The 14,309-nt window shown below is 36.7% G+C and overlaps 1 protein-coding gene across 1 annotated transcript; it reads right to left on the reverse strand.

Moving 5' to 3' along the window:
* Window positions 1-569: 569 nt before the first annotated feature.
* On the reverse strand, window positions 570-10,437 carry LOC128995543 (alpha-1A adrenergic receptor-like). The gene is made up of 6 exons (XM_054420561.1): window positions 10,421-10,437; window positions 6,640-6,821; window positions 5,259-5,408; window positions 4,408-4,595; window positions 3,203-3,313; window positions 570-1,231 (listed from the first exon to the last, which is right to left on the reverse strand). The coding sequence occupies exons 1-6, from the start codon at window positions 10,435-10,437 to the stop codon at window positions 743-745; spliced, it is 1,137 nt and encodes a 378-aa protein (XP_054276536.1). The 3' UTR covers window positions 570-742.
* Window positions 10,438-14,309: the final 3,872 nt, after the last annotated feature.

Consider the following 14,309-nt stretch of genomic DNA (forward strand, 5'->3'; position numbering starts at 1 on the left):
TCATTTAATTCAACATCTAATTTGTTTATATTATTTAGCTTGTAAAAATTATAATCAACTTTTTTATGCGTTCACATGTATGCAATTTTACGATCACGTATACTACTCATTATAATGAATTTTTTTATAATGAAATAAGCATCCCATGATAATAATAATAATAATGTCTTTATTTAGCAAGCGTTTTTCAGATACAATATTTCTGCCTTTCAAAACAACTCTTGTCCTTAATACTAATCGATATAGACCAGCTGTAGAAAATTTGTTCCAAGAAGAACGTAGTTGAATCAGCCAATCATAGAGAGCGCTATTTTTTGTCAATGTGAAAGCTTATGTCACATTTAAGATGCTATAGTTTGCAATAAGTACTTTTAGTTTTGCTTGGTTAAAATGTTGGCACTTTCTTTTTCTACAGAAATCAGTGGCTTAGATCAATACACTCTTGTCAGTAAACAATTTAAGTACGTTTGTTTTATCCAGAAAACCACCTACTACTTAAAATGGGAATGTCTAGATACATAGTCAAAGGTTCAAACATTTTACATTTTTATACCTTTTAGCTTGCATGATGTTTAGCCTTTTACCCGTTTAGAACTAGTTTGGTTGTTTGCAATTTTCAAATTACACATTACTCATATGTAAAGCTGATTGAATATTTTCATTGTGAAACACATTATTTTCAACCACAAAGTTTTCGCAACATCAGCTATACAAACATTGGGAAGCTTTAACATAACACAGATCATAACTGGTAGACTTCTCTACCGTTGGCTCGCTGAGAGCGAGATGAATTGGATCCTCGTTTACCCGAGGACTTACTCTCCCTACTGGCCCGCTGGGGGCTGGTGTAGGAGTACATGTTGTATCCAGGGATGATGTGAACCCGGACATCTCCCGAGGGTCTGACTTCTCCTCGTGGCCGCCTGGAGAAAGCTACGGTAGTCTTGCAACAACAGTAGTGGAAGAGGTTGAGGTAGGCGCTGCGGAAGTGACGGTTGCAAGCTGCGTAGAGAATGTTGTTCACGCAGGACTTGCTGAGTGCAAACCACGCGAGGATGTAGAAGAGTTTGGACGAAACCTGGTGGGAGGAGTCGATCGCCAGGACGATGCCGAAGGGGAGCCAGAACGCGAAGAAGAGGATGAAACTAGAGATGTTTGTCTTCATTAGAGAGTAGTCCCAGGTGAAGGCTAGCGGAGGCTTGAAGCTGGGGTTGAGATGAGCAGAACGCACCTGGGAACATTTGTATGGGCTTTACAGTGTTATCTGAATTTAATATTGTTGTGAAAAATATTTCCTTAGGCAGATAACACCTTTAACATGTAGGGATTGTGTTAAAGTCAGCAGTTACTGTTAGAAACACCTTTTAAGTAGTCTGCAAAAAAATTAACTCTTTGAGAAATGTTTATTTATTTATGTCTAATATTTTCATCCCTTAGATTGAAGCATTTTCGTATTTATATGCTAGTGGCTATTAGTTAAGTTGTTACAAATACTTTTCAGGGAAAGCTGTCCAAGCGCATAAAACATTTTTGGATATGCCTGGGATCGAACCCTTCCCTCCACTGAAGTCTGAGACGTTAACCACCAGACTAGCAACAAACCCCACTTTCTTATCTTGAAATGTTTGTTCTTTAACTATCAACTCAATCCAGTCAGGAATCTCCATCTATTTAAGCCAATGATAGCTGTTAAATTTGACTCCTTGAACCAAATTTTGTAATAGTATCCAACAACAATGCTATATTGAAGTTTCTAAATTGAATGAGTATAAAGCATCAGAATATTTTATGTGAATGTATACATCAATCTACAAATAACTTACATTCATGAAATATTACTTTAAACAGTGTAAACAGTTAGCAGTGTGTAATTATGGTGACGCCAATTAATATCTGACATTCAACATTATAAACTGCTCACTTCACTAGCTGATAATCAATTCTTGTCCAATAGAAGTTGGACAATGTCTGGCATACATTTGGCAGAAACAAGACCTTAATTCCCACGATCCAACAACAGAACTCCCCTGTAAGAAGTGGGCGTTTTCAATCTTGAATAAATATGGCTAGATGCAACTCCTATAAATTTAAGTGCAGATTCAGTCTTTTTACTGTGGGGTTGAAACTCGATGAGTCATTTAGTAAATGATGGCTCGTTATGAGCATTACAAACTAGGTCAGTGCGATTCCACACCCAGATGAAAACAACGCTAAACTTGGATTAGTGTGATGGCGCAATGTTTGTACAGTAAGGGGACCAGTTCTGCAAATAATTGTTAATTTAGTACATACTAGCTGTAACCCGCGGGCTTTGCCCCGTTTAACTTCTTAATTTTCAAGATGATCTCGTTCGCATGGCTCAATCACGTCGTGGTTGAAGTTCGTTCGCTACGCTCACTCACCTTTAGGTTGGAGCTCGTTCGCTACGCTCACTCACCTTTAGGTTGGAGCTCGTTCGCTGCGCTCACTTGCCTTCGGGTTAGCTCGTTCGCTACGCTCACTTGCCTTCAGGTTAGCTCGTTCGCTACACTAACTCGCCTCCAGGTTGAAGTTCGTTCGCTACGCTCACTAACCTTTTGGTTGCAAATTAGCTGTTGTCATGAATGTAAAAGAAATAATAGTGCTGCACCCTGTTGGTAATCCTTTTAACTTTAATGCTATTGAACATCATAGAACAGAACCAACTTGTTTAATTGAAACAGCTGTTAAGATTCATTAATTCCATTTCTCATAAGGTTAACATGGGAAACTCCAGAGCCACTGGGGCGGAGCCGATTGGACGGATCACGAAATTGATGGTGTATAAGCCTATTCCATGACATTCTACACGTATGTAGCAAGTTTCGTGGCAATCGGTTCAGCGGTGTCTGAGTTTATCACTGCCAAACAAACAAATATATATATATATATACAAACATCCTCTTTTATACTTATAGATTTTTTTTATAAATTTGGGAAAATTAACTCAGGTCACTTAGACACAAGTGTGTTACACATACATTAGAACCTCGATAACAAGACTCTCTTGGGGATTATTAAATAATACTTGTTATCGAGGTTTTTTTATAACATGTGCTAAGGAGTAGATAAAATCTAAGATAACTACACAATATGTTATCAAGGGTCACTTGTTATCGAGGTTCCACTGTAGTTGTAACTGGTAACATAATGCTTAATTAATTCATATGGTATGTTGGCAAACCTGGTAAGTGGCTGCTAGGTAGAAGGCGGACGTGAATAAAGCGATGATTGCCACGACGGTTGTCGCCACTGCTGCGTGGTTCCTCTGCATTCCCTCTTCTTCATCCTCCCTCTTTAACAAATTTATTTGTTATGTTTTCTTTCAGAAGAATCTCACGCAGGAGTAATATTTACTAACTGGGTAGCGCAATGGATGATCTCCATTAATAATTCTAACTGTTTGCTTTGTTTTTTGTTTTTTTATGTGGTATAGCTTCCTTTAGCTACTTTGACCATCATTAATTTCATTACTTTGCCATAGGTGAGTATTTTAGTTGAAAGTTTAGGGGTGTATAGTTTACTTCTATTCTTATAAAGACTTTGTCACTTCAAAACGAAATTACACCTATGCATTCAGCTCTGATTAATAAAAATTCTACATATTCATTACTGAATTGCTCTTTAATAATTACAATGCAAGCACTTGGATATCTAGTTAGTTATACTTAATCTGAAGGTGTTTACGTAAAAATATTGGATTTTTATCATTTTAGTGTTTGGTTGAATTTATATTTTTTTGGCTCCAGAAATCTTTTTGGTATAAAAAAACACATGTTTAAATTGGTTTAGTATTTATTCAAATATTAATTTTGTACCTTTCAGTTTAGCAACATTTCAATGTTCATCATCCTCCATTTCTCTACTGACTTTATTCTTGGCTAAAAGTAGTTTTAAGTTAAATTTTAGTGAGTCGGTGGCTCAGTCGGTAGCGTAGTGGACTTCGGGCCCAAGGCAGCGATGTCGTGGGTTCGGATCCAGGTCACTGCCACTAAAATTTATCAGTACAGTTCACCTTAGTACTGTACCAGCTCACTCCTTGCTTTGCTGTAAACGTTTCACGCACGGGCGGTTAGTCTGTGGACGGGCAAATGCAAGGTTAAAAGAGGCCGCCAATCTCTTTATAAGAAAAAAATCCATCATTTGTTAAAAAAAATATTCAATATGGGAAGTTCCAGTGCCACTAGGGCAGATCTCCAAAGAAGTTCAAGAACAGGAATGGGACAGAACCCTTCCCGGGAGTGTATAGAACAACTTCCCAAAGTTTCATCCCGATCAGATGGCCGGTTTGGTAACGCGTAAAGGACAAACAAACATACATTGGATTTTATATTTATATAAAGAAGATGGAAAATTAACTGTTTACATTGGAACGTGACAAGTAGATACCTTTCTGCCGCAGTAGTCAGGCCCAAGATCGTAGACAGACTGAGCGACAGTCGCTCCGGTGCCGAGGATCCAGATACACAGCACGACCAGCGTGACACTCGACGGGGTCAGTAGAGCGTAGCGCTCGGGTCTGGAGCATAGACGAGCGTAGTTCTCCACCGACACAGCCAGTAGAGTGAGCACAGTCACTGAGATCAAACATGGTAGAAAACATGTCTTGAGTTCATTGAAAAAGGGGTTTTCAATGATATCAACTTTGAAAATGAAGTACAGTAACATAGTTTTGTAATGGTTATAAATTTAATTAAAGGTATAGATGGAATCATTTAAAGGGATGCTGACTGGAAGATTCCTAGGTCGTTCCTGGGTCGTTTGCTCAGATCGTGACAATGGTCAACCAGTATCAAGTGTGCTACAGGCCTGTTTGATTTGTAATTTTTATTCATAAAGTAAATATTCAAGTGCGTTATGTGTTCTAACTTTGACGATGCTGCATCAGGCGAGATTTGAATGTCTGATGATGGCATTGTGATACCGAACCTGCCTCAACAACAGTTACAACTTATGTTGATTGACCAAACACTACTTTTTAGTTACGTTACATCTCAGGGGCATAAAACATGGATTTTAATAACTAAGATAGTTGATGTGCCGTGAACAGCTATAAGGTCCCACCAGAAATATAGTCAAAAGTAAAATATTTGTCTATTGATAGAACTAGACACTCCATCCCCATGGTAAAGCTAGAATAGAAATGGACGTAGTTGAACTCGTAGTACATAAATAAGCTATAATGACACCGTGATAAAAAAAACAAAAATGCCATCGTCGTCAATCTGTCATGAACTTACCTATCCAGCAAAGTATAGCCAGGAACCATTGCACGTGACAGACAGGGGGGGAGTCTGGTAGTCCAGCCAAGATGACTACAGCAGACGCAGGCATCACAATACCAGTCACCAGCAAATCTGCCAGGGCTATGTTTACCAGAAATGTATTACCTGCAAACAAACTATACTTTAGTTCATGCCTACAATTATGGTCCATTTGCAAAATTTGGGCGGTTTAACACATTGACTGCGCATGGCGTGAATCCATGCCCCGCAAAACTAGTGCTGAAAGTGCAGATCCAAGCCCTTACCCGACACGTATTTTATTGCTTCAGTGTAAGCTCAGCTTTTACAGGTGAGAATCACTTGTGCGCATAGAGCAGTTCTCCCCATTTCATTGCGTGTTCACCACCTTCCAATCCATACAGTAGACTATTACCTAATTTATGATTAATTTCATTGTGTGAATGTAGCATATTTTGAACGCAATAATAAACATTTTCAGCAGTCCATGTGATAAGGGGATGTATTCCTATGTCTCCCCACCACTTTTTTAGCGTGTTTAGCTGTTGTTTCATAGTTCGCGATCGGAGAGGACAGAATTGCTTCCTTTCAAACCATCTAAATTTTGTGAACAAAGTATTATTCAGGTTGCATTTCTCGTGATGTTACTGCTTGTCCTTTGATCAGTGTTATTTTTTGACCCATTCACTACCTGATGGTGGTTTACCATAGAGGAGTGTGACGGCTGGAAGGGATCGTGTTAAAATTATAAGTATATCCACCATAGGAGTGTGTAGAATGTTATTGAAGCTTTAGTACAAAGCATGGTTTCTCAACTTCTATTTCTTAGCTATGATAGTGGAGTAACAATTTTAAAAGTTCTGTCAGCACTTGCTCCAGAGAAAAGACAAAATATATCTAGATTACAGACCTTTCATTTGGAAGAAATATCAGGATTTTGGGATTGTACCCAATTCTCCAGATTATTTTGTAAAACGGTTATATTAACTGATATGGTTACTGAACCCGTTTCTTCATGAGAGCCTCTAAAATAATCACTATACTCAAGATAAATCTATATTAACCAGTTTGACTCTAAATTTTAGCTATATTTCCCTTTAATATTTTCCAAATCCAGATACCCCAGTTAATCTTGTAAACTGTCCTACCAGAGAGTCAGCCATTCATCAGAAGACCTGTAATAATAACTGCTTTGAATCTACGACAGTCAAAAGTAACTGTGGCACTAGACTTTAGCTACATTTTACGTCTTGTCTCGTAAGATTTACCTGTTTTCATCAGATGATCTCTATAATAACTGCTCTGAATCTACGACAGTCAAAAGTAACTGTGGCACTAGACTTTAGGTACATTTTACGTCTTGTCTCGTAAGATTTACCTGTTTTCTTCAGATGGTCCTCCACGATGACAGCACTGATCATGTAGACATTGCCCACACTACCCACTGTAGCCAGTCCCACAACCAGCAGCAGTCTAGCTACCTTGCTTCCCTCGGGTCCAAGTGTTACAGGGGATATATCTCCCATTGGCACACTGGTGTTGGACAACACATACTGCCCCCTAGATAACAATTAATTAAGTCAAACCAAAATAATTTATTCCAAGAAAAAACTGTTAAAACAGCCCCGCCGTTTGCATGTGATGCGCCACAGGCCCGAGGGATAATTGAGCCCCCCTTGTGGGGGATTTTTTCTCTCACTTGCACCCCCAAAAAAACCTAAAACCTTTTGCGCCCCACTTACAAAAGTGGCCCGGGTTATACAGGATACAACTTGTAAAAAATGGATGGCTCCCACATAGGCAAAGCCTGTGCAAAGGAGTCAAGAGTCCAAGTCTTAGAACCTAATTAACACTTTGTTTATTTCCATGGACATTTTACCTGTGTTAATATATAAATCCGATGCTTGCAAGTCGAGGGGCATAATGTTAAATTGATAAAACTACTTTTTAACATTGTTTAAACGGAGTAAAACAATATCAATTTCTTAGTTATTCTTTATCCAAACTAAGCTTATAAGATATCATTGTCTTGCAAATATTTTGTTAAATTAACAGGAATTTGGCATCAAATATATTAAAAAGCCGCCATTTTTAAATGTTTCAAGAGTTTTTATTCATATTTTGGGAAAAATTTGTGATCAATAAGATAAACATTTTTACAGAATTTCAACGCTGTAGCTCAAATAGTTAAGGAGTTATAAATGTTTTTTGTAAAATCACATACAGGCAGATAGACTAAAAACTGAATGAGATAGGACACAAAATTACATTTTTTGTTTCTTTTGACATTCTGAATAAAGTGACAAAGTTTGTTCATAAGGCTGCAAGACACAGTGTATATTTTTCAATCAATTACCATTATTTATATCAAATAACCTTAACAATTAATTTCTCAGAATTTTTTTACCACAATGATAACGCAGAATACAGATTGTAAATAAAAACTTATAACATGTTTAAAAACCGTGCCCACCTATTTTGAACTCATTCCAAAACATTTAACACCCAAAAAAATACGAACTTAATTATAAACTAAATTAGAATTATCCATAGGTTAGTTGAAATCACATTAAACTTGGATATCCAGCACAACGCCATTTATCTTTTATTTATTTAACTTCTTTCTATTATAAAGATAATGATCTCACAGGGAAGAATCATGAGATAATTTTCCCTGGTTCACCCTTGCTACATCTCATTTAGCAAATGAGTCAACACACTGGACAGATGAGATTATAAAGGTGCTGGTTATCAGATGAGGGGGGGTTGGGGGGGGCAGGACCTCTTAGTTAATTAAGTAACCTGCAAGCTTCATGTATGACAGTCTGGGTCACGCAATGTAGTAAAGGGCCTTTTGATGTTATGTAGGGATGGTAAGTTTACATTAACTTCAAAGTTAAATTGTTGAATCAGTTTGTAGTTTGGACACTGATTTCGGGTGAAACTTTTGCATTTAGGTTGAATACGTAGTTTTATGACCTTTCCAGTCCCATATCATAGTTTATTTGTACAGCAACCTCCACAAAAAAACCCCAAACAAACGTTTTAAAACAATCAAATTTAGACCTATCTAGTTTTCAAATATACCAAATGAGAAAACAAACTCTTTGATCTTTACACAATTCACACCCTGTTAATCCTATCCATTTTTATTTTCTCCCCCCTGTACATAGTATATGGAGAAAGTATTGTATTTGACAAAATTTTTGAGTTTGAGTTTTGGGTGGGTATATTCCGTTTGTGTCTTACTCAACCCAAAAAAGTGTTTTTTTCAGTGATGTCTCAGTATGTGTGGATGTGTACCTGTGGTCTGTTTTGATGAAATTTGGTTTGTATGGGTACTAATATATGGTACATCCAGACGCTTTTTGATTTTTTAATTTATTTTTATGGTGATTTTTTCATAAAAACCCATAAAACAGGGAGAAATCAAATTTTCTCAACAACAACCTCAACGATTTTGATTAAAATTTTTATGGTACAGTCCTTTTAACTCCAAACAAAACCGTACAACCCCCACTCCTGCAAAAATTACTGTTCAAAAGTTATTGTAGCTAGTGTGATTCTCCCATAAAATAATGGAAAATTCAAATTTTCTCAAAATGGCCTGAACCATTTTGATAAAATTTAGTACTGTTTGTAATAGTACTTTCAACCCTTATTACTGTAAAAATTACTGTTCAACAAAGATTGAATTTTTTTTTTAAAAGCTTAGTTTTAAAATTTTTGCTTAGTTTTTTTAGTTTAGAAGTTTATAATTTTATGGTTCTTATGATTCTAAACAGAATGGTACATCCACCTTTTCTGTAAAGATTACTATTCAAGAGTTATTGCAACTTTTGTGATTTTACCCATAAAATACCAACCATATGCTCTCGAAGAAAGTATGGTAAAATCATGATAATGGTTTTTACATTGTTGACAAGCTAAAGGGAGGAAGTATGTGTTAGATTGCTGATACAGTTTATTATATTTACCTTCCATATGATAATAGAATAGTATAGTAACCCCCCCCCCCCAAAAGAAAAAAACAACAATAATCAATAAAAACCCCTCCAAAAACAAATTTTAAGAGGTAGTTCTAGTGAAATAAGATATTCTGTCATATTTATTACTCTTATTATGTGTTGTAAATAAAAATCAATCAATTGTCCTACCCAAATATTTATAATTAGATCATATAAATGACTATGTAACTAAGGAGTACGAAAAGTGGGCATTCTTAGGTCTACCATACTTATTATTCTGACCCCTTATTATTTATTGACTATCATGGTTTAAAGGGTCCCTGTACTAACAACTGCATAAGTACACACTGCTAATAAATACTATACAAACATAGTGATCAAAAGAGTAAACAATCTGATTTTAAAGTAATTTATCTGCTTCAGAATTGTATTAACTTTTCCTAAAAATACATCTGGGTAAACATGTACAGTATTATTGAGGATTATTTCTTCTAATATTCAGATTAGCTTATGTAGGGCCTACACCAAGCTGTTATTGCCGAACTATGTTTTATATTTATTTGTTTACTATTATTACTGTGTATTTAAATTTATGGAAACTTCAAATTGTTATTTTTAAATTGATTTATAAGCCTACACATATGGGTTGTAAATTGTCTTATAATAATTAGGTTTTATTTTATTACATTGACTACAATATGTCACATAATTGGTAATTCACTTAATTAACACATTACCACTAGATTTTTTAATGGTTCATCCGGTGCATGTATTGTACATAGCGCCTATGATGAATAAAAATTCTTGATTTATTCCATGGATATTTATTATTGGTAGATTGGCATGCTATGAAAAACACCCCTATAACTTAAGATGATAAAAAACTGTTCTTAAAATCGGAAATAATATGAGTTCATTACTTCTAAAATTTATTCATGACCTTTCATAGATGAGCTTATTAAGATTAAAATTATATGAATTTGGATAGTGTGACAAAATAGTTAAAATACTCCCGGAAATAAAAATATGTTTGAGGCTCGAAAATACAAGCAAAACCACCCCTCGGGGTTTTATGGTTTATCAATAGTGTTATCTCTAAGTCTCTAACCCCAAGGGTGAGTGACCCCTGAATCCTAGACGACCAAGAATAGAATACAGAGAAAACAAACAAATAGTACAAACACAACTAACCCTGTCGAGCTCATCATCTTCGGTCCTTATCGTCCTTATCAGCTCTCCGAGTCCTTCATGCGATCACCTGTAGCTCCACTACCGATGTTGTTCTACTGAACGACTCATTGGAACGAGTCTCGCAAAAGATTAGAATCATTTTTCAAAGTGACTTGCTTTTTAAAGTGTACCCACGATCTAGACGGTCAGTCTTGTGATGTGTGAGAGTGAGGTGGTTCTATTAAAAAAATGTTTGGTGAAATGCCATGAAATAAATATATAAATGCAATACATCGTGCTTGTAATTTTTATTTTGTAAGCTGAATGTGCAATTAAACTTTTTGCGTGACATCTGTTTACTTTTTAGCTTTGTTAATGGAGTTTCTTTGTTCAGGACTGCTTAAATCCAAACATACAGTCATAAAATATGGTCTTCAGTTGATTTGTAAGAAGTACCGGTACGCAGAATTCTATGTTCGATGTTATTCAGATTCAAGACATTGTAGGAAAGAAATAGTTCGTGGAAACATTAAAACCCTACAATTGTAAAATAAATTGCATTCAAAACCATACAACACTATTTAAAACCTCAATTATTGGCCGAACACTTATTTGGTCTGAAATTAAGTTAGCCTCAACACCGTTTTGCTGTTTTCCGATAAAAACTTTGCACACCAAGCATAAACGATATCTTATGAGTCGCACAGTAAATTTTGCAAAAAAATCAACTCTCAGACAAAGAGAAATTGTTTGAAATGTGTAAAGATTCGCGAAACTTAAAAGCATGTAACACTTTAAAAAATCTGTATGTAAAATTTTGACTCTCAAGAACTAATCTCACAAAGATCAGTTCGCGAGGAGTTGGTCTGAGCGGGTGAAACATTGGAGCTGATATTCCCGTGGTGCGCAGACGCTGCCACACATCAGATGACAAACTCCACCCCCTACCACCCCTCTCTCATAATATTAAATCAATCGTTAATTATTTCCTCCCAGCGAGTCTGACGCGTGGCTCCACGTCCTCTCCATCCCCTATTTGAGGGGAAGGTTGTAAAGCTCAACAGGTAGTAGAAACTGCACTATCTTGGAGTATGATTTTAACGAACACTTCAATATGTATCCCTTTAGGTGAAGTGTTTTCATTTTGTATTCGTGCAATAGTTACAGTTGTTAGACTACTAGGATGGTAGGATGGCAAGTTAGGTTGATGTCCCTGCGCTGAAAAGTAATGTGAGAAAATTAATTTGTCACATAATGATACGCCAAAATACTTGATGGGTTTGGAGGTTTCATTGGGAGAACTGGAATAAGTGTCGTTAAAACGTTGTATTCTACCCTTCTTGATTCTACGTAGCGTTTACTCTTCATTTAGTTTGAACTTAAGGTTTGGAGGCTTTAATTGTTTAACCCACCAATAAGAAAGAACATATTTGTCAGAACTGTCATTTTATTGCAGATCGAGATTTCCTTCGATAACCACTGTTAAAATGGGAAAATAAAGAACTGGGTGGCAAAGGAATCCAAAAGTGTCTTTATCTAGTAAACAAAAGAATTGGTTAAATATCTGAGGCGTATAATAAGTAACACAATTCCATTTCAGTATCTAGTATGGAAGTACCGTAAAAGAACATTGGACTCAAGCGGTAAGCAGCAAAACAAGCTCGAAAAAAATGCAACTGTCTACATTTGGATTTTGTTAAATCCTTCACGCATTACAAATAAAGTAAAAATAAATGTACAGGGTACTAATCATTTGAAAAAAACTCTTCAAAAGCCAAGCCTAAATAATTTTATACCATTTCCAAATTAATTGTCTAAACCTAAAGTGACGTGCATGTGTGTTGTTGAAACTAAAGTCGTGTCTAGTTTCGTTTGTTCCAATACAAATTTCCTCTTAATCAGTGAGTCACTGTCAAAGTTCCTTTCACAAGTCAAACAGTTACTTAAGCCGACAATAGTCGACAGTTGTTCAAACCTACTTTGACTGACTCCATGAAATCCAGAATCTTTATAATACTAGGTTGTTCGTGTTCGCCACGTTAGTGCGGATTTTAAGAGTTCTTGGAGCTTAGCCTTTTTAACTAATAATAAAACAATTAAAAAAACGACAAAGAAAATGTCTAATCTCACAGTGCACAACTGAAGTTTAAAAAAACGGGAGTATGTTTTATCTATGGTATTGCCGAAGTCAATGGTACATAGTGTACATTGTACATTAAGATTCCCAACATCAATTCCACGCGTATATTTCCACTATACATCTCGTATTTTATAACTATTGACTTTTGGATATTGTAGTATCCATCACTTCTATTTAGATAGTTCTATGAGCCACTCACTGCGTTTGTTTCAGTTTAATTTGTATTTCCTCCCTCAGTTTAGTTACCGTACTGTGATAGTTGATGTGACTAAGATGCCATTGTTTCCAGTTCGTTTTCCTGTCAGTTTGGCTTGGCAAAATATTGCACAATCGACAGAAAAAAGTAATTTACATGAGCGCACTCTGTCCGTAACTTAATTCAAAACCTAGCTACAACCATAGATAAAACATATAACCACGGACTAACCAAAACGATGTTTAATCTACGTAACTACAACCCAAGGGAAGGAAATACATATTCAAACGTCATAACCAAATGTCTAGCATTTCTGCAATTTATATTCATCTAGTCAGCTGATGCGATAAAACATCAATATCAAAACCAATTCCTAAATTCAACATGGCTCTCAAGAAGGTGACTGAGACGAAGGGAACAATGACGGACATTTCGATGATGGAGAAGTCTGAACGGCCATCGCAACTGAAACCATCAGGAGCTCCAAGAAGAAGAGACTTCGCCTTCCTGGACAAGCAGCGTCAGGCGGATCTGGGCGATCAAGACACAAGGCTGGCCCGCAGGATCTGGCGGGAGTTCGTAGAGCCGATCGAAGAGGACTTCATCACCACTGTCTTCAACCAGTTCTTCACAAAACACCCGAACTTGACGGACTTGTTTTTGCGCCTGGAGAGCGTCGGCCTGCAGAGACTGTCTTTACCTAAGGACATGAACTTCAAGAACCACCACCTTGCCAGGATCATGGTGCGTCTGAAGGACATCATGGAAAACGTGGACCAACCACGGCAACTGACCAAGCTGATGACGCGGATGGGAGTAATGCACGCCAAGATGGGTTTGGACACCGAGGAGTCCGTCCTGGAAGACTTCCAGGAGGCTATGGTGTCCACGATCAAGGTGGCTATGCGTCGCAAGATGCACCTGGCGGAGGAAGTCGCCATCAGGAAGTGTCTTGTGCTCGCGTTCTCCATAATGCAGGAAGCAAGTTTCACATATTACGATTTGTTCGTCGCCTCCCCCGCTTCTCCCAAAGGCAAGGGAAAGAAAGTTTAACTTGCGACCCTTGGCTAGTGATTATACAATAAATATCATTAATTGTTTTACAAAATAATAAATTGTTGGACTGAAATTTTAAGACAGGTTTGTTATAGCCTGTCCTGCATTAAACTGTGTGTACTCTTTTCTCTAGGCTTCAAGACCAAGAAAATTTTAGAGCTTTGTAGCTGAGTTCTTGTAGAGCTCGCCAAAACAAACCAGGAAGGTCACAGGTTCGATCCTGTAAAAGGTTAGTAGGATTGTAATGGTTCGAAACTGGACCCAATGTCTAATTATTTTGCGATGGTTCTAGTTGAAAATGGTGTTCTAATCAGTAATCACAATCGGAAGCTTCACAGATCTCTAAAATCCGTTCTACACTCATCTTGCATTTATTTAGTAGGCCTACCCTGAAATTCGCACCCTAAGTAATTGTCTTGCTGTCTTAAAGAAATTATTGAACTTAATAAATTGCGTTTATTTCTGCAATGTGAAAACGCAAAAGCATAATATTTTTCTTAATACTGTACTTATTGATA

This window comes from Macrosteles quadrilineatus, unplaced genomic scaffold (genome assembly GCF_028750875.1).
Source record: "Macrosteles quadrilineatus isolate MER2022 unplaced genomic scaffold, UCM_ALF_1.0 Scaffold_5__1_contigs__length_97177068, whole genome shotgun sequence".
Classification (NCBI taxonomy): Eukaryota; Metazoa; Arthropoda; class Insecta; order Hemiptera; family Cicadellidae; genus Macrosteles; species Macrosteles quadrilineatus.

Coding starts and splice junctions, on each gene's coding strand:
- LOC128995543 (XM_054420561.1), bottom strand. Junction 5,409..6,639: donor GGACCATCTGAAGAAAACAG/GTAAATCTTACG, acceptor GTTTGTTTGCAG/GTAATACATTTCTGGTAAAC. Junction 4,596..5,258: donor GGCTATACTTTGCTGGATAG/GTAAGTTCATGA, acceptor GTTTGATCTCAG/TGACTGTGCTCACTCTACTG.